This window comes from Lathyrus oleraceus, chromosome 4 (assembly GCF_024323335.1).
Source record: "Lathyrus oleraceus cultivar Zhongwan6 chromosome 4, CAAS_Psat_ZW6_1.0, whole genome shotgun sequence".
Lineage (NCBI taxonomy): Eukaryota > Viridiplantae > Streptophyta > Magnoliopsida > Fabales > Fabaceae > Lathyrus > Lathyrus oleraceus.
Genome location: NC_066582.1, coordinates 497,231,578 through 497,252,003, shown reverse-complemented (window position 1 = coordinate 497,252,003; position 20,426 = coordinate 497,231,578). Strand labels below are relative to the sequence as shown.

Sequence of the window (20,426 nt, the reverse complement as noted above, 5' to 3'; positions counted from 1 at the left end):
GATCCATGTTTGTTGATGAGAGTTTCATGAACTTCTTTTGACTCAATTAGGAAACAAAATCCATAAAGTTTCACATGTTTCTAAGAGAGTGTTGAGTTGTAACTTGCTTAGAAATATCTCCAGTGATATTTTGGATTGAATGGTTTTTAGCAGTCATCCATTCCTTTGAAAGATCCTGACATTTTGTTTCTTCATTTTTAATCTCTTCAATTTGACTTTGATCTTTCTCTTGATTTATTTATTGGTCTTTTTCTTTTTCTTTATCTTCAAGAGATATTTTCTCTAAGACTTCTTGAGAAGAAAAAAAGTTTATAATTAAAACATTTTGTCTCTTTTTAAGACTTTATATTTCTTCCGATAGATTTTTAGAGGTGGAGACATGATTATTTAATTTACTTGTATAGTTATTTAATTTCTTGAAATTTTAAAATAATCATGATAATAGAAATGTGAAGTTACATCAACTTGTTCATGATCTTCCTCTTTATTTACCCCAACATCGTCAACTTTATGTGTGGGAACAAAAGGATCCCCCTTTTTCTTTTACAGATATCTAAATATCAAAATTCATCTTCTCCCTAAATATTTTTAACTTATCTTTCCACGAAGCATACCCTGCTCCATTAAAGGATGCGAGTTTTGTTTAATGAATCATTTGAAAGCACTATTTTCTCATGATGTTACTTATGATCAAATGACTCCAAATATAAGAAGGGGTGAATTGTGTTATTCAGAAATCAAAAATATTTTTAAATATTTTAGTTAGAAATCGATTTATATTAGTCCAACAAATATAAAGCAACAAATAAGAGAGAATAAGTTGAGAGGAAAGAAAATAGATCACAAACAAATAAAGAGATAGAGTTAGAGAGATTGCACCAGAAAAATAAATGACATTTATAAGTTTTACAATATCGTTTATGAGAATAACTTATATCATCTAGAAAAATGATTTAAATATTTTATTTATATTATAAGAGATTAATTGTTATGCACTGTCAGTGTAAAAAAATTTACACTGTCAATACAACACAATCATCCGTTTGGATTACTTTACATGTGATTATAGAAAAAGTCAAACTTTTCTAAAAAATGAATGATTGTGATTAACTGACAGTGTAAAATATCTTTACACTGCCAGTGCATTTCAAATAAACTGATATTATAAACTACTTACATACATTTAATCATAATAATAAAGTGCAAATAAGTTATTTATCAAAACGGTTTTTTAGTTAGGTAATAGAGGGTCTTTCAATCCACTTTTCAAATAGGTTTTTCCACAAGACTCATTGTCAACAATTTTCTCTTGAAGATCAACTACATCTTTAGCTTTACCCCAAAGTACAATGTACAAGCCAATGATGACTCCAATTGCACCTATCAAACTAGCACATGAAGTAGCATGATGATTTAATTAAGTTAGTAATATTGATTAAAATCACTATAAGTCAAGTTATAATAAGAATCTTCATTAGTTATCCGAATTTAAATACTTGTACCTTCCAATATATATTTCTTCATGGAGCCATAAGGTAGCTAGTATAGTGACAATCAATGTTAAAAGAGGATTAAACATTGCAGAGAAAAGAGGCCCTCTCTTTGAAATGCACCATGCTTGAAGATAAAGTGCAACTCCAGATCCTATAACTCCCTACAAAATGTGTTTACTACAAATTAGAATAATGATGATGTATTCCTAGTAAAGTCACTAGTGATGTATCCATTTATATAAACAAGAATTGATGTATCAATGTGAAAATCAACTTACTGAATATAAAATGCAACCAAATTGAAATAGAGAAATAATCTTCCATGCATTAAGATTTGGATCCAAAAACAATGTTACTGCTAATGATTGTAATGTTGCCATTAAACACATCCATGCTGCTAGTGATAAAGAATTAGGATGGCTTGCATAAGCTGGAACCTGTGGATGGTATAAGTGAGTAAGGTTTCATACAATAAGAAAGGTACAAGTGAACATATACGGTGATAATATTTGTATTTTGATATCATTACAAAACATGCCTCTCTAAGGTGAGATATCACACTTATTATAAATGTTTCTCATATTCTATAATAAATTAAACGATAGTTTTTTTCCTATACACTACTTCACGTTTATTGCTATTAAATTTGATGCGTTAATATAAATGATAAAGATTTGAATCAATACACTTTAATAACATCTTAAAATTTGGATTTGATCAAATTCAGACATAATTGGCGCAAAGAACGAGACTCAAACACCAAGTTCTTTCAAATGATAATTGTACATCTAGGATAGGTCATCCTAGGATATGGCGAAATAAAAGACTCCGCCCTTAAACGCCTATTCATTTAGATATCACGCTCGAGGAATTGTGTACATCCCGAATAGATCCTTCTGAAATAGGACTTAACACGGGGTATCTCGCCCCTTGCCTAATTAGTGAGGCACCCCTAGATTGATTTGGGGCGTGAAGTCATCACACTCTGATACGCATTTATTAACAATCAAAGTATAATGTCAGCATGTTTTCAATATGTTTCCAAATCACACAACCTACCAGCATCCGCATTGATGATTATTAATGAGTATTCGTTTTGTCTAAACCTCCTTCATCAAAGGTATGGGTTATATAAGAAAGCGGATTCCGAGAACAATATTAGAAGAATGAATAATAGAATAATAGCCATAAATAAGAATAAAACCTTGTTAGAAGGGGTAAAAAAAGGATAAAACATTCTTTGAATATATATTTTCTGTAAGGAGATGCAATAGGATATACTTAATGGAGTGGGTTTCAATCAATTGGATGGTCAAGATATGCTTTTCTTATAGAAAAGACTCACAAAGGGAGAAATTATTAGCGTCAATTCGGGAGGTCAACGTGAGAGAGTATTTTTATTTTGGAACTTTTCTTTAAGAGTAATACATTTTTGTGAGAGACACACCACATACTCACTCAAAATCTTAAGGTGATAGGTGTGTGGATTCTCCCACTTATAAATGTCCAAGTCTCCACATTTCTAACCAATGCGGGACTTCCCCGCATTACTCACACTTATTATTCTCACACTCCCCCTCAAGTGTGAGTCTATCCATAATACCCCCCTCAAGCGGAAGCTCTTTTTTTATCCCATACACTTGTATCGTCGTTGACACTCTTCAGCTGGACACTCTATCCACGATCATGTGGGGATACTTTTGATACAAGTGAGTCAGTCTCTTCACTTAAACCAAAGGCTCATGATACCACTTTTGGGGCTATTCGGGGGATCAACACGATGGAGCATTTTTTACTTTGGGAACTGTCTTTATGAGCAAAATACATTTGTGAGAGACACACTACATACTCGCCTAAAACTTTAATGTTATGGTTCTCCCACTTATAAATGTTCAAGTATCCACATTTCTAATTAATGTGGGACTTCCCCGCACTACTCACACTTGTTATTCTCAATACCCCCCTCAAGTATGAGTCTATCCACTATGATACTTCTCAAGCAGAAGCTCTTTCATCCACATACACTTGTATCACCGTTGCAGGCACTACAACGTAACGCGTCGTCCGACCACCACATTGTCAAGAAGACTTTCGATACAAGGAGATAGTTTCTTAATTGAACCATCGACTCAGATATCATTGTTGGGGCTATTCGGGCGGTTAACACGAGGGAGCATTTTTTAACTTTGGGGACTGTCTTTATTAGTAAGACAACTTTATGATGGACACACCATATACTCACTCAAAACCTTAAGGTTTTGGATTGAGATGTGGTGTCTCGCTTTCTTGTGGTCTTGGAGCATTAGTTTCATTGGTGTTCCCGACACTCCCAGACTCCCCAACATTGGTATCAGAGCACTGACTGTGTGATTCTTGGGAAGCTTAGTGCGATGAATCATCCAAACATATATTTTCCGACGAGACTCCAAATTCTAAAGAATCAAAATTATGAGAATCGATGCAAGCAGGCGAATATTATTTTCTGTTGTCAAGATCTTTTGGATTTTGTAAAGGAGGGAGTGACGCTGCTTGCAGAAAACGCGACAGATAAAGAAAATGCCACACACAAAGAATTGAAGAAGAAAGATTATAAAGCTCTCTTTATAATTTGGATTTGATCCTTTAAAGAAAGCGAGTAAGTTTTTCTACTTTGATGATATAAGGGTTGATGTATCTCTTATAGTCCCAATCATATAATTTATTTCTAAAAATAAAAATATTTGATATTTGGATAAAAATATTCAAATAGCATAATTGAAAATAAAATACCTGTAAAATGAGAAAAGCTGACCATGCAACCATGCTTCCAAAAAGAAACAAACATCCAAGCAACCAATTTGCATCACCTTCTAAAGAAGAATTTAGTAGTTTTGGACCCTTCAACAATGTATTGGACACTGCTCCACTAACACATATTATTGTCCCAAATATTTTAGCTATAGTTCTTAAGCTTCGAATGTTCACTCTCTCCATTCTGTAATATATTTTATTTCAAATTAAAATAACACATCTTCTTGGATTGTACCTGAATTTAAATAATAAAAAAATACATTGAATTTATTAATTACCCCGCAAAGGCTGCTATTACAAATGTGATTGCTGGAACAAGATTGGTCATGGCACTTGTAATTGAAGAAGACGTTAAATATAGACCCTCATAAAATAAATTTTGATTCAACGTAATTCTGCAACATAAAAGAGCGAAATATACAAATCAATCTCACAACTTAACAATTGCTGGAAGTGAAATATTTAGAGACAAAATTCACACACTAAATATAAAAAAATATAAAAATTACGAATATCAAAATGTGTCCTATATATAAGAATTATTTCAATAAAAATATTTAATAATTTCAAATTTAGAGAATGAAAACAAACCCAATTAGTGAGGTGATGAATATCAAGCAAAAACTCCTTAAATTTAAGGAACATGAGGTAGAGTCTCTCCTGTCAAAAAAGAATGAAAGAGACATAACAATTCATTAATACATTTGAGATAAGAAAATAATTAAGATAGAGCAAATAATAATAATAATAATAGTAATAATAATAATAATAATAGTAATAATAGTAATAATAATAGAGAATTATAAAGTATACCTTGATGATAAATAAGCATTGGGAGCAAGAAAAATGGTTGCAAAAGCATGACGATATACCACAAATACCCTTGGGCTCATACCCTCCACAAGGGCCACTCTATTCCAAAGAGTCATACCTGAATATATAAACTGTATCAAAACCATAACCATTATTGGGAGATAGTACTTCATGTTGAAACATGCCAATCTTTGCTTTCCACCAAAACGAAAAGAAGTAGAAACTTATTATTATATACTCCTACTCTTTCACATTTTACTAATACACAGTGCTTGTTCACACCCCCGGTTAAAATTAATGCATACCAAAACAAAATATTGCATATGGTTGTTGTACTGTTGTGCTATGTATATCCGTTCAGAGATATAATTGAGTGGTCATAAAAATATGCACATGGATTGTACATTTGCTGACAACTCTATGAGAAAGATCAGTGAAAAAGTGAGAAGGGTATGATTGATGATTGTTGGGGTAAAATGGTACATGAATAATTGATACTTGGTTTGAATACACATACATTGGATTAGGGGTGGCAAACGGGCATGCCCGCCCCGTTTAGGCCCGTTCCACAAAAGCCCGCAAAAAAATGGGGCGGGGCGGTCATAGTTGAGGATGCGGGCCTAAAACTTAGACCCGTCCCGCAAAAAAGTGAGGGCGGAGCGGGGAAAGTCCGCGGGCACTGCACTCTTTAAGTCTAAAAATACAAAAATTTATGTAAATACACGTGCCCGCAAAAGCCCGCGAAAAAAACGGGGCCGGACGAGGCAGACACATTTGAGGGTGAAGGCCTAAATCCTTGGTCCGCCCCGCACAAAAGTGCGGGCAAAACGGGCATGCCCAGCGGGTCGAGCCCGTTTTGCCACCCCTACATTGGATAATACTCTTTCCAACCCTTTTTAAAATAACACAACGTTTTAGATTTATTTACTACTTTTTCAAGTAATCAATGAGAAAACCCTCGATTTATGAGGAAAATAGGATAAATATATTTGTATTAATTTTTTAAGTGTATATTTATCAAAAACAGACAAAAAGGATTAAAAAATCTTCAAAATCAGACATAGCTCATCATTAAAGTTCGCTAAGCATGAAATGCGTAATAAATGGCCAAGAAAATCTCAGTTAGGCATCAAAACTCGCAAGCAAGCGCGCTAACCAAGATATGGTGTGCTAGAAAGCTTCAAGGTTAAGTTATTTCTGGTTAAAATAAGGGTTATTTCGCTAAACAAGTTAGAAGCGCGCTGATATGGATCAACAAGACAACCCAAGAGTTAAAGTTGGATCCATCAACACTGAAGCTCAAAAGAGCTAGTTGTTAGCCCAAGAAGTTAGCCGACAATGAGGTTTACAAATGAGGAACTTCTAGAAATGGTAGGGAAATGGTTCTCTGAATTCGAGGACAGAGAGGGCCTCAGAATTAAGGGGTAAGAAAAGGTTATACTTTCATTGATAATCCATCATATATTCTTTAATGCACATATATAGAAAAATGCAATATTATTCTCAAGATTACATGGGATCACATTACAACTCCTTCAGGCTCTTGAACTCCGTTTTTCTCCGACGACGTACGGCGATGTGCAGGGTAAGTTGTTCAAACTTGTGCAATCTTTTACAGTTCTGATTTACTTGAGTGAGTTTGAAGTTGTGGAAAAACGCATTGTGGGTCTTTCTCTCCTAGATTTGTTAACTTGCTTTATATCGGGGTTCAAACCATAAATTCGTTGGGAGGTTTTAGCTCAGCATCTGGCGTCGCTACCGCAAGTAATAGGGTTGGCTCGACTTCATGAGGAGAAGATTCTAGACTTGACTAAGTTGTCTCGTTCGCGCCTGTTGTACCTCGAAAAATATGATCCTCTGCGAAGCGCATCGCAGGCTCGCGGAAAATGTGTTGGAACAGAGTCGTCACCGAACTTTATTTATTCCAATGAAGGAATAGGAAAATATTGATAAAACCTTTTAATAGAAAACGGTCTTCGCAACCATATTTGCGTTCAGGATTCGATTGTGTAAGGGGAAGGTATTAGCATCCCTCACGTTTGTTGTACTCAACAAGAACCTTTTAGTTAAACTTAGGATTGAATGTTAGCATATGCCAATTGTTTTCTTCAAGTGATAACAGTGTAAAAAGAAAAGAAAAGGGGTCGCAAAAAAGTTTTTATTAGGGTGCTTGACGAGATTGTGGGTCTCGCTCATACGTATCCTCTGGTACAATAAGGAACTCAAAGCTTCGTAGCTTCGGGTAGAAAATATTTTGTTTGTTTGTCAATTTTAGCAAAAGCTATTTTGTCTTAAACGATGGAGCAACATTGCTTGCTACTCAAAGCAGGTGGAGAATGAAACATTTACATCACGACAAAATGGATTTATAAATCAACATTCTCGGGAAACATCGCTAGCTTACTCACACATTCAAGTGGATGAAGCGTTGTCTTACATCCTCTCGAGACGAAATACTTTTCGTTTGAAAAAAGAGTTTGATAATCATCGCACGGTGGCGAGAAAACATTTTGATTGGTTGAATATTTTATAAGTGAATGACGAATGCTTGAAGAGAACGAGACATAAGCCTCGGGACCAATCATTCAGGGTTCCACCAGAATGCTAGACTTCAATGGTCATTTTTCATTCGAGGTATTTAAGAAATTTGTTTGATGGACATCAAACGCTCGATAAGAAGGAGACGTATGCCTCAGAATCGGTTGTTCAAAGGTTCCACTGGAATGCTAGACTCCAACGGTCCTTTTTAGTTCATGTTTATATTAAGTGTTTTAGAAAACGAAAGAAAGAATGAACGGCTAGCCGAAGACGTATGCCTCAGGACCGATCATTCGAGACTTCCATCAGAATGCTAGACTCCAACGGCCCTCTTCTTTTGCGTTTGTTGAGAAAAAACTTTTAATATTACTTTTGATTAGGAAAAAGTCACTTGATGCTGATATAGGTTTGTTGTGTTAGTATGCAAATGATTATTAAAATTGAAATGGATATTTTGATGATAAATCAAATGATCATGAATTTATTTTTCAAAATGCATAATGAAAAAAATGCAATTTTAGTCAATTTCTTCAACATGTAAAAAGTTGACTTTATGTTGACTTTTTTTACTATAATGCATATATGCATTATTATGTTGACTTTATTTGATGAAAAACTTGACAAATGGATATGTATCAGATGGATTTAAAATATCGGACAAATTTGGAGTATGACAACGTCCTCAATCTCCATGGGGATCTAACACTATTACACACGTTATCGGTGTTGCCCATTTGCCAGCAACAGACACATCACATTCTTCGGTGCCATGCCTGTTTTCTACGGCAACACGTCCCTGTTTTTGTCACTTGTCTATGTATGAGATTGCTAATCCTTTAGACAAGGGTATTTGCTTCAATTGCAACCAAAGGTTTTCCTAAAACCATCATTGTAAGGCCCATTTTTCTTTGTTGAATGTTGCAGAAGATGACACTTCCATTGATGAATTTCTTGCTGCTAATGTTAAAGTGCATTCTTTGTAGCCAACACCTGTTAAAGACACCTAACTCAGCTTCCACGTCATCTCGAGGATTCAGGGTGTTAGAACAAAATTGTTCATATTCCCTAGGTTTTGATGATAACAAAGTACTTAAAGAACAATTGGGTATACTAACGTATGTTCAAGTGTGTAGGATCATAAGTTTAATATTCAACTCAGAATTGGCCCTGATGAAAGCATATGTAGAGAAGTTGAATGTCTCGTATTCTAAAGGATCAGAATCCGATGACTCTGATTGTATAGTTCAGCTTATGAAGGAACAACAACTAATTATGGTATCCCTGCCTCTAGTGACAACTCAGACTATGGAGACCTCGGATTCTGGTCCATACTCTTCCTACATAGCAGACCGATCTTGTCAACACAAGACTTATGGAAAAAGTCAACTAGATTCTCTTAGTGCAAGGCTCAAGGAAAACTGATGTGACTTCTCTAGTCATCCCCAATGTATAGTTTATACGTAGTTTTAAAAATAATCAGTGGACTATGTTATTACACATTGGTTAAAGATCTTAACAGGATTCATCTTCCAATGTCTCTTTCTTGGAACTACTATTTTTTAAAGATCACATGTGCAAGCAACTTTCTAACGACTCTTTTTCTGCCTCTATAAAAGGAAGTTAAAGATTTGAAGGAGGGTGAACAACTGTCAAACAATCTAACAAAACGTATTAAGTACACATTTTGAGCTAAATTTTTATCTGTTTAAGGCACAAGCTCTTAAGATTTCTTATCTTTTTATATCTTAGAAATCTTAAGTGTTAAGAATCATTGTGGTTGTTGTAACACTTTTACACTTCTGATTGTTCATCAAAGTATAGTTGTAAATATTTCTACTAAACTTTTTGTTTAAAGTAGAGGAAGTCTCTTGCTAGTTTGCTTGAGCAGTGAAGCCTCTTGCTTGTGTGTTTGAGTAGAAGTATCTTACTGGATTGCTTGAGCAGAAGTCTCTTTCTAGTGTGATTGAGAAATTGAAATCTCTTGCTAGTTTTCTTGAGTAAATTGTAATCAGTTTGATGATAATGAAAGCATATTGTTGGACAAGGGGAATGGATTACTTTTAGTTTAGGAGATGAACCAGGATAAACTTTATGTGTTGATTTGCCACTTGCTTTTGAACTCTACTTATTTCGCTGCTATTAACATTCTGATATCAAAATCTGAACTTGTTCAGATTCTGAAGTTGAAAAGAATTTACATATAAAATTCAATTCCCCCCCCCCCCCTCCTTGCGCCCTTCTTGTGTATTTTTCTCACCTTTAGTTGGCACCAGATCACGACCTGTACTTAACACTTCACGTTGGTATAATAAAAGATACTGAAGAGAAAAATACATTAAATGGTTGGCTCTACTGATAATACTTTGACTAATAATGGTGGCGTACCCTATGACTACAATACTCCTGATAAAAGTCATTACTCAAGTGAACCACCTACATTTAGTGGTGACTCCACTCAGTTTGAATGGTGGAAAAGTAAAATGTATACTTGTATCATTGGTCTTGATGATGATTTATGGGATATCCTTGAAGATGACATTAACATTGAAGTTAATGGTGTTGAAATGGTAAAGGATATGAAAACTCTTACACCGGCTCAGAAGAAAATTTATAGAAAACATCATAGAGTTAGAGGCATTCTGATATAATCCCTACCTCATTCTGAGTATATCAAGATCTTTGATAAGTCTACTACTAAGACTATCTTTGAGTCTTTTTATTCTACTTATGAAGGGAACCGACAAGTCAAATAGTCTAAGGTCAACCTTCTAGTACAACATTATAAGTTGTTCAGAATGAAGGATGATGTAGATATTGAAACCATGTTTTCTAAGTTTCAAGTTCTTGTATCAGACCTTCAGGTTTTGAGCAAAAGTTAAACTACATCTGACCATGTAAAGAAGATTTTAAGAAGTCTCCCTGCTAGATACAAACCCAAGGTTACATCTATTCAGAAGGCTAAATATCGGAATACGTTGAGCCTTGAAAGTATGATTAGCAACCTTTAGAGCCATGAGATGGAACTAAATAGTGATGACCCTGTGATGAAATCTGAAACACTCGCGTTGAAGTCAGTAGCTGAAAATCTTGTGGTAAAGCCGCTAGATCCTCAAAATTCTAGAAATCAGAAGAAACTTCTAATGAAGAAGTTTCTGATGGTGACTCTAATGATGAGGAGTTGGCCTTTATCATCTAGAGGTTTCAACAACTGACAAAAAGGAACAAGAGATTCTCTGGAAAAATAAGTGGCTTTAGACGATCTTATTCCAAAGACAAAGCAGATGATCAGAAGGATTGCTTCAACTACAAGACGCCTGCTCATTTCAAAGCTGACTACCCTGATATGCAGAAAGACAGACCAAAGAAAGGAAGCTTATAGAAGGAAAAATTCATAAGTAAATTCAATAAGAGTCTCATGGCAACATGTGATGAACTTGATAATGAAGATAGTTTAGATAAAGATGAAGGAGACACAAATCTGGCACTGATGGCACTCATATCCTCTGGCACAGAATATGAATAAACTTCTTATTTAGAGTCTGAAGAAGAAGACATGGTATTTTCTAATGTATCTCGTTCTGATTTGATCTCTTTTATTCAATACCTCATGGTTCGTTGCCAAGATAAGGCAACAAACATGAAAACTTTAATATAAAAAAAAGAAAAATGATCTTCTGAAAGAAGAACTAAAGTCTCTTCAACATAAAATTGAATCTTTAGATAAAGTTCATATTTCTCAATTAAAGGAAATGTCAGATACATCTCTAAGTGAGCATGAAATGACTATTCAAGATTTTATCATAATTGGTCTTGAGAGAAAAAAACTTGCTTCCATAACATACGGAGTAAGTAATAGTCAAGAAATAGGTCTAATTTACAATGAAAGATGTTCTAATCAGAAAGCTCAACTCTTGAAAAATCCCTCAGACCCTTCTTCTTCAAGCAATGCTCAAACAGAACTGAAAAATTATTTTGTGCCTACTTCTGGTAAAGGAAAAACTCTGATCCCATTAGAATCTGAGATACCTGAATTTACTTATGTGTATCTAGCAACTATAATAAACAGTGAGCGGTATCTAGCAACACATCACTGTTACCCAAGACACGAAAATTTCATGTGATCTGACAAATCCTTTTGTGATAATACTTATGTGTATAATTATCCTTTTACCCTTATGTTTATATTGAACACAAGGCATAAACCGTGTCATCCTTGTCCAGTTCAATATTGGGCCCGTAGACATTTATCTTGTTACGCAGGATGGGCAAATTCCATCTAGGTCACTTATGTCCCTTAGCATGCTTCGTGGAGTACCCATCATCTGTCTTTATGGTCATCCAGTTACGGACAACGTTTGATCAGCAATAAGGCACTCGACTCTACATCTAGGGTCCATAGTGGTTTCAGGTCGAAGGATGGTATACACCACTATCACCATGAGAATAACTTATGACACTTTGCATAACATTCTATATAGTATTCTCATTGTGGGTCAATCCAGTATAAATATTACTCTTAATATTCATACCTATGTTTAAGACTTGATAACTCCTTATCCATGATCCATGAGATGTCATCATCAGTCTATATACATAATATTCTTAATGCTTTAATGTTATCCCACTTTACAACCAAGCTCGACTATGGATACTTTAAGAATAGTGTCTTTATGTTTAATGGGATCTCATTATTAAGTCACACTTGATACATTAAACGGACTAACTATTCTAGGGACTTTATTAAACAAACATAATAAAGAAAAAGCCTTTTATTATTAAGAAATAATTCGATACAAGTACCAAAAGTATTGGCCTCTAGGGCTTACACCAACAATTTTTTCAATACTTTTTTCAAACTTTATCTGTTTAGAGTTTAGGTTTTAATGAAGAGACAGAGAGAGAGGGGGGGCGGGACAATATGCAACCTCTGGAATCGAACAACAACAAGATAAAAGTAATGATTTTGAAATGGGTCACGTGTCGATAGCCCAAAACGTTATGGTTTATCTGCCAAATTGTCAAAATATGGGGAAAATGGAGGTGTAGTTAAATAAGTAACCAAGTGACAACTAACAAACAAAACCTAGAAGTAATGTGGTTCAAATTGATAAACATAGTTAAACCCAAATCTATAGTAAAATATAACGGAATAACAGAAATGTGGGGGTGAGAATAAGCAAATAGACCAAAATATGATATTATTACCATAACTTCTACCAATTCATTTGGTGGTGCTCAGATTCCCACTCAGTTCATGGAAAAAACACCATCTCTCACGAAACTTACTTCCCCTTCTCCAAAACCTCAAAACTGATTTAGGATAATTTAAATATTTTCAAACACGTCAAGCTAAATGTATATCTACTCTTTAATTTTGTCAAAGGATTCAACAAACTTCCTTAGAGGGTCCAATATGTGATGAGACTCTCTAGATGACTTTGACATCTATCGATGGAATAAGCCCTTTTGGGAAAAAGAGATTAAGAAGTGGCATAAAAGTGTGGAACATAGCTAAAATTATCAAGGGTGGTAGGAGAATACAAAGATGGAGTGCACATTCAATCAATTCGAACTATGGAAGATCGTGATCAAATCCAAAAATTTAAGAGGTTGCAAAATAAAAAGGGACATTGATGAATTTAGTCTCATATAGTATTAGAGGTTGTAGTAATAGTGAGAGCGGAAGGTGGTTATCACAATTTCTATCTCAAGTAACTTTTAATTTTTTTTGTAAAAATATTAAAAGGAAAAATATTGATGATGAAATGGTCGAGATAATTTAGGGAAATAGTTTGATATAATAGACAACAGACCAAATTGTGGATTGTTATGGGTTCAACTAGTAGCTTCAGATTCAGGATTATTTGAGTTAAACTTTAGCTTTTTCAGTGAAGGGTGTCTAAACTAAAGCTTTAGTATTCGAGTTAAACTTTAGCTTTTTCATGCTAACTAGAAGGGAAATCGAGGTGAACCCCAACCAATGACAAGCCATCATTAATATAAGAAGCCCTAATATATGGAGGAGGCCTAGAAACTAATAAGGTGATTGGCCGCTTTGTCAAAATTTCTTTCTTGCGTATGCAATAAATCCTTCCACTTCTTTATCAAATTGAATAAGAAGGAGAAGTTTAAATGGATGAGGGAGTGCGAGAAGGAATTTGCATTTGTGGAGCTAACAATCATATTTAGAAACCCTTACAATACTAACATGCCTATAGGAAGGTGTGTTAGTATACTTATATTTTTTAGTAACAGGTGAGGAGTTGAGCTTTGTATTTGTACAATAAAAAGAGAAGATTGAACAGCCAGTCAACTTCGTCAAAAAATTGTTCAAGGGAAGAGAGTTGAGAAATAAGAAGATCGAAAGACTAACATTGGTGGTTATGATAATGACAAGGAAGTCGAGCTGCTACATTTAGGGGCACCATGTTGTGGTAAAAACGAATGATGTGATCCATCAAATTGTGAAGAAGCCTGGTCTAGAGGGCATGGTGGTGTCCTTTTCAATAGTGCTATTAGAATATGATATCAATTGCATACTAAGAGGAAAAATTAGATCTCAGGTTCTGGTCGACTTCCTAACAAAATTGAGCTCTCTAGTGGATAAGGATGTCCCACATGTCTGGATTTAATCAATAGATGACACCTTAAACCTTAAAGGTACTGGAGTCAAGATGATAATATTGGAAGGTATGAGAAGCATCTTTATAGTGAAATCCATGAGGTTTGAGTCTAGATCCAATGATACTTAAGTTGAATATAAAGTCCTCATTATAGGTATGAACCTCACCATAGAGGTAGACATTTCAAATCTCATAGCACGAAGTGACTCTTAGTTAATCACCAATTAGGTAGTTAATGAGTATCAGACGAAGGAAGCCCACCTCGTAAAATACCTTAAGAGATTACAAAACTTAGCTAAAATTTTCAAGTTCTTTGAAATAGTTCAAGTACCTAGAGAGCACAATGCCCGATTGGATCTCTTACTGAAGCTCGTCAATATCAAGAATTCGGGTCATAAAAGAACCTTGTTACATGAAATCCTTATATGCGCATAAGGGTTGTCACATTTATAAGGACAACTCCAATATAAACACCATAATCACTAAGTTAATGTTTCATTCACAAAATTTACACACACAAAAACTACCATGCAACAACATATTCTGCCTTAACTATGAATAATACTACACTTGCTTTTTCTTGGTATGATAGGAGACAAGTGAGGTTCCAAATAAGTGACACATCTCGCTAGTAATTATTTTATCGATTTTGCAACCAACAAAATTGGAATCAGAGTCCACTTGAGTCATATTTCATTCCTTTGGGGTGCCATGAAACAATTTATGGTGTGTTAGTGAGATATCTTCATAATGCATTTTACTGCATTGAGATGTGATTATTTGGGATTTGCTTGAAAAAGAGCACAATGATCCATATGAAACATTAGGACGATATGTATTAAGGTAAAGAAGAGACTCGATCATACCTTGATACTTTATTTCTCCAATTGGATTTCCTTCCTCTCGCTTTTATCCAAGTTACACGAAGTACTCATTGGAGTTGAGATTGACTATGTTTTATCCTTGAAAAATATCTTAATTATTTATTTATAATACTTGGCTTGATTGATAAATGAGCCTTATTTGGATTGATGGATTCTTAAGCTTGGGAAATACTAAAGCTCATTCATCATGGACATCTCGAATTCAGTCTACATCATCTGAGTAAAATTTATTACACAAGAATTTGTTAGTAGCACCGAATATGAATTCATCAATATAAATTTGAACTTATAAAATGTCATAGCTCAAATTTCTTGATAAAGATTTTTATCAACCTTCTTTTTTTGAAAATTATTTTCAAGCATAAACTTGCATGGACGGTCATGCTTAATTCTAAGAGTTTGTTTCGGATCGTAAATAGCATTTTTCAGTTTGAAAACATAATTAGGGGAAAAAGGATTTATAAAATCGGGAGGTTGATCAACATACATTTTCTCCATGACGTCACCGTTCAAAAACACACTCTTTATACCCATTTGGAAGAGTTTGAAAATCATGATGCATGAGAAAGCTAAAACCATCCTTATGGCTTCTAATCTTCCTATAGAGGCATAAATTTCATCTAAATCCATGTCTTTTTGTTGATTAAAACCTTTTGCAACAAGTCTTGCTTTGTTCCTTAAAATATTTTCATTATCTTCAAGCTTGTTGTAAGAGACCCATCATGTTCCAATTACTTGATTAACCTAAGTTTTGGGAACAAGTTACCAAATATTCTTTTCTCAAATTGATTTGACTTTTCTTGCATTTCAAAAAACCAATGTCCATCGATTAGAGTTTCATTAACTTCCTTTGACTCAATGGGAAACAAAACTCATAAAGTTTCACATGTTTCTAAGGGGGTGTTGAGTTGCAATTTTGTTAGAAATATCTCCAATGACATTATGGATTGGATGGTTGTTAGCAGTCATCCATTCTTTGTATTATTTAGATTTGAAAGTATTTTTATATCTTTTATTTGAAAGTCGAATTATATTAGTCCAACATAGGCAAATCACCGGAGAAGATCCAATAAGTAGAGAGGAAAGAAAATAAATGACAAAAAAATATAAAAAGATAGAGTTAGAGAAATTATACTAGAAAAATAAATGTCATTGATAAATTCTATGTAGAAGATACTATCTCCGTTTTTTATTATAAATCATTTTTAACTTTTCATACGTATTAAAAATAATTATTGGTGTATGAAAATGAGAAATTATGAATGTTTTTACAAAATTGTCCTTCATTAATAATATAGGAAAAATAAATTTATATAATTGAAAGAAGAGAGAATAATAAATTTTTAAAGATACAATAGAAAAAATAACATTAATTATTCATTAGTAATGTTAAATGGCTTATATTGTTATACAATTTTTTTTCTAAAGTAACGTATAATAAAAAACTGAGAGATGGCTTATATTATTATACAATTTTTTTTTCTAAAAAAATTTATAATAAAAAACTGAGAGAGTATCTTATAAGAATAATTTATATAGCATATATAAAAATAATAATAATAATAATAAGCTGCGAATAAATTGTTTATCCAAACCGCCTATTAGTTGGGTAATAGAGGATCTTTCAAACCACTTTTACAATAGGGTTTTCCACAAGACTCACTGTCAACATTTTTCTCTGGGTGATCAACTACATCTTCAGCTTTACCCCAAAGTACAATATACAAGCCAATGATGACTCCAATTGCACCTATCAAACTAGCACATGAAATAGAATAATCATTTAACTATATTAATAATATTGATTAAGATCACTATAAGTCAAGTTATAATAAGAATCTTCATTAGTTATCAAAATTTAAATAATTGTACCTTCCAATGTATATTTCTTCATGAAGCCATAAGGTAGCTAGTATAGTGACAATCAATGTTAAGAGAGGATTAAACATTGCAGAGAAAAGAGGCCCTCTCTTTGAAATGCACCATGCTTGAAGATAAAGTGCAACTCCAGATCCTATAACTCCCTACAAAATGTGTTTACTACAAATTAGAATAATGATGATGTATTGCTAGTAAAGTCACTAGTGATGTATCCATTTATATAAACAAGAATTGATGTATCAATGTGAAAAATAATCAACTTACTGAATATAAAATGCAACCAAATTGAAATAGAGAAATAATCTTCCAAGCATTAAGATCCGGCTCCAAAAACAATGTTACTGCTAATGATTGTAATGTTGCCATTAAACACATCCATGCTGCTAGTGATAAGGTATTGGGATGGCTTGTATAAGCTGGAACCTGCAAAATGAGAAAAATTGACCAAGCAATAATGCTTCCTAGAAGACACAGACATCCAAGCAACCATTTTTCTTCACTTTTTAAGGATGAACCAATGATTGATTCTGAAGGTAAGTTTTCTGCATTTAGTAGCTTTGGACCCTTCAATAATGTAATGGACACCGCTCCACTTACACATATAATTGTCCCTACTATTTTAGCTATAGTTCTCAAACTTCGAATATTCACTCTCTCCATTCTGTCATATATATTTAATATCAAATTCAAAGAAACATATTTCCTTAAATATTGACATGAATAACAAAAGTACGTTAAAGTTTATTTATTACCCTGCAATGGCTGCTATTACAAATGTGACAGCTGGAATAAGATTGGTCATGGCACTTGTAGTTGAAGAAGAAGATAGATATAGACCCTCAGAAAATAAATTTTGATTCAATGTAATACTGCAACGTAAAGAGTGAAATATACCAATCAATCTCAAAACTTAGCAAATGTAAATTACAATATCATTTGTTATTTTGTTCTAAAAACTACATAGACAAAATTTACATACTAAATATTGAGAAATACAAATTTATGAATTATATTTCTTATAGTTAGTGAGACGAGATGCAAGTTTAAGAACAAACCCAATTAGTGAGGTGATGAATATCAAGCAAAAACTCCTTAAATTTAAGCTACACGAGGTAGAGTTTCTCCTGTCAAAAAAGAATGAAACATAACAATTCATTAACACACTTGAGATGATAAGAAAGTTAAGATAGAGTAATTAAGAAATAATAATGACAAAGAATTATAAAGTATTACCTTGAAGATATATAAGCAATGGGAGCAAGAAAAATGGTTGCAAGAGCATGACGATAGACTACAAATACTCTTGGACTCAAACCCTCCACAAGGGCAACTCTGTTCCAAAGAGTCATACCTGAAAATATAAATTGTATGACCACCATAACTATTATTGGAAGATAGTATTCCATGTTCAAACTTGCCATTTTTTCTTTTACAAAACAACAGGCTTATGTTATGTATGAAGAGGAGAAGCTTAGTAGTTCTTATGTAAACCTCACAGCTTTGCTTTCCTAATAAAATACTATGTTTATATGTATGCAAGCTTTTTATAATATTATATATATATTTTTTAAAATTTACAAAGTTTCAAATAAAAAATTAGATTGAAAGATTTTTTCTTAAAATACTATTTGTTTTAAATTATTTTAGATATCAAATTTTCAAAAAATTACATAAACTTAAAATCATTTTGAATAACCTTTTATAAAATTAATTTTAAGATATAATTTTTAAAAAATTTAACTTATAAACAATGAGTTAAAAATCACTTCTACTATATTTAAATTATTTGTTACTTAGCATTTTTGAAAATATGAAGAAAACTTATTTGTCAAATATATTAAATTTAAGTGTTGAATTACTTTATATTACATATCTTGAATTATTTTTATAAAAAAATAAATTAATTAAAGTATTGAATATTTTTATTATATATATATATATATATATATATATATATATATATATATATATATATATATATATATATATAATGATATTGTTTGTGTGCGCGCGCGTGAGCGTGCATGTGTGCGTGTGTGTTTTACTTATTCCATAGACCATGGAAGCCATCTTACTTCTATCTATGTTTCTAGCTAGAAAGTTTTGAAAAGATGTTTCATATTTCTTTGAAACACGCCCATAATTCATAGGAGCTGATGAAAGAATCAAGTTTTTCATTCTTGCTTTTGAGAGAAGAGTTTTCTTTTTCTAAATTGTCAATTCTCTCTTTAAAAATAGAATTTTCTTTTATCAGCTCACTATGAGATCCAGAATCTGTTTCAGATTCTTTTATCATTTTTGGAGTTTTAGACTCTTTTCAAGAATTTCAACTAAAGCTAATTCAAGTTCAGAACGAGTTAGATGAGAAAATACCTCTTTAGAGTCTGAATCTGATTCAGAGGCTTCAGTGCTAGCCATAAGTTTCATATTTTCCGGCTCTTCTTTAGATTCATCCTCGGAAGAGTCAGAGTTATCACATGTTTCCATTTTCCCTTTCTTCTTCTCTTTGAAGAATTTCTTCTTAGACTTTTCTTTGTTGAGTTTGGAACACTCATTTTTGTAGTGACCTGGCTCTTTGCATTCAAAGCAGGTAACCTCTTTGTCAGCTCCAGACTTTCTCTTCCCAGAGGTTGACTCAGAGTGTCCACCTGGTCTTATATAGCCTCTAGACTTACTTTGCCTTTGTTTCCAGAGTTGGTTGACCCTTCTGGATAGTAGAGACAACTCGTCCTCTTCATCAGAACCTTCTTCAGACTCTTCTTCTTCAGTTTGAAGTGATTTAGTCTTTTCAGACTTGCCTTTAGACTTCAAAGCCACAAACTTCCCTTTCCTTTGGGGCTCATCCTCTTCTAGCTCGATCTAATGACTCCTTAAAGAGATTACAAGCTCTTCCATAGTTGTGTTATTCAGATCCTTTGACACCTTGAGTGTTGTCACCATTGGCCTCCATTTCATTAGAAGGCTTCTGATGATTTTCTTTACATGATATGTGGTTGCGTAGCCATTGTTCAAAACCTTCAAGGTAGTAACAAGAGTCTGAAACCTTGAGAACATATCATAATAGTTTCATTTTCTTACATTTGAAGGCTTCATACTTCTGGATCAAGGCCAGAGCCTTAGTTTCTTTACTTGCTCATCTTCTTCATGAGTCATCCTCAAATAATCAAATTTAGAATTTGTTGAGTCTCTATTTGTAATTTTTCCATACCCAATATAAGAAATAACATTCAACAAGATTGTTCTTGGTCTGTAATGGTTCTTGTTGTTTTTCTTATGTTGTTTATCCATCTTGTTTCTTTCAAGCTTTATACCATTTGAATCCATATAATGTGTGTGACTATCCATTACCATATCACATAGATATGAATCATACCCAAGGAAGAAACTTTTGATTCTATCTTTCC

At 33.3% G+C, this 20,426-nt stretch overlaps 2 protein-coding genes across 2 annotated transcripts; both read right to left on the bottom strand.

Annotated features, from left to right (window-relative positions):
• Positions 1 to 1,190: 1,190 nt before the first annotated feature.
• Positions 1,191 to 5,425, bottom strand: LOC127076762 (WAT1-related protein At4g30420). The gene is made up of 7 exons (XM_051018536.1): positions 5,097 to 5,425; positions 4,875 to 4,943; positions 4,562 to 4,678; positions 4,263 to 4,467; positions 1,772 to 1,930; positions 1,503 to 1,654; positions 1,191 to 1,388 (listed from the first exon to the last, which is right to left on the bottom strand). Exons 1-7 carry the CDS (start codon positions 5,267 to 5,269, stop codon positions 1,232 to 1,234), a joined length of 1,032 nt encoding a protein of 343 aa, XP_050874493.1. The 5' UTR covers positions 5,270 to 5,425; the 3' UTR covers positions 1,191 to 1,231.
• Positions 5,426 to 16,742: 11,317 nt separating this feature from the next.
• Positions 16,743 to 17,814, bottom strand: LOC127138204 (WAT1-related protein At4g30420). The gene is made up of 3 exons (XM_051064594.1): positions 17,287 to 17,814; positions 17,014 to 17,165; positions 16,743 to 16,899 (listed from the first exon to the last, which is right to left on the bottom strand). Exons 1-3 carry the CDS (start codon positions 17,680 to 17,682, stop codon positions 16,743 to 16,745), a joined length of 705 nt encoding a protein of 234 aa, XP_050920551.1. The 5' UTR covers positions 17,683 to 17,814.
• Positions 17,815 to 20,426: the final 2,612 nt, after the last annotated feature.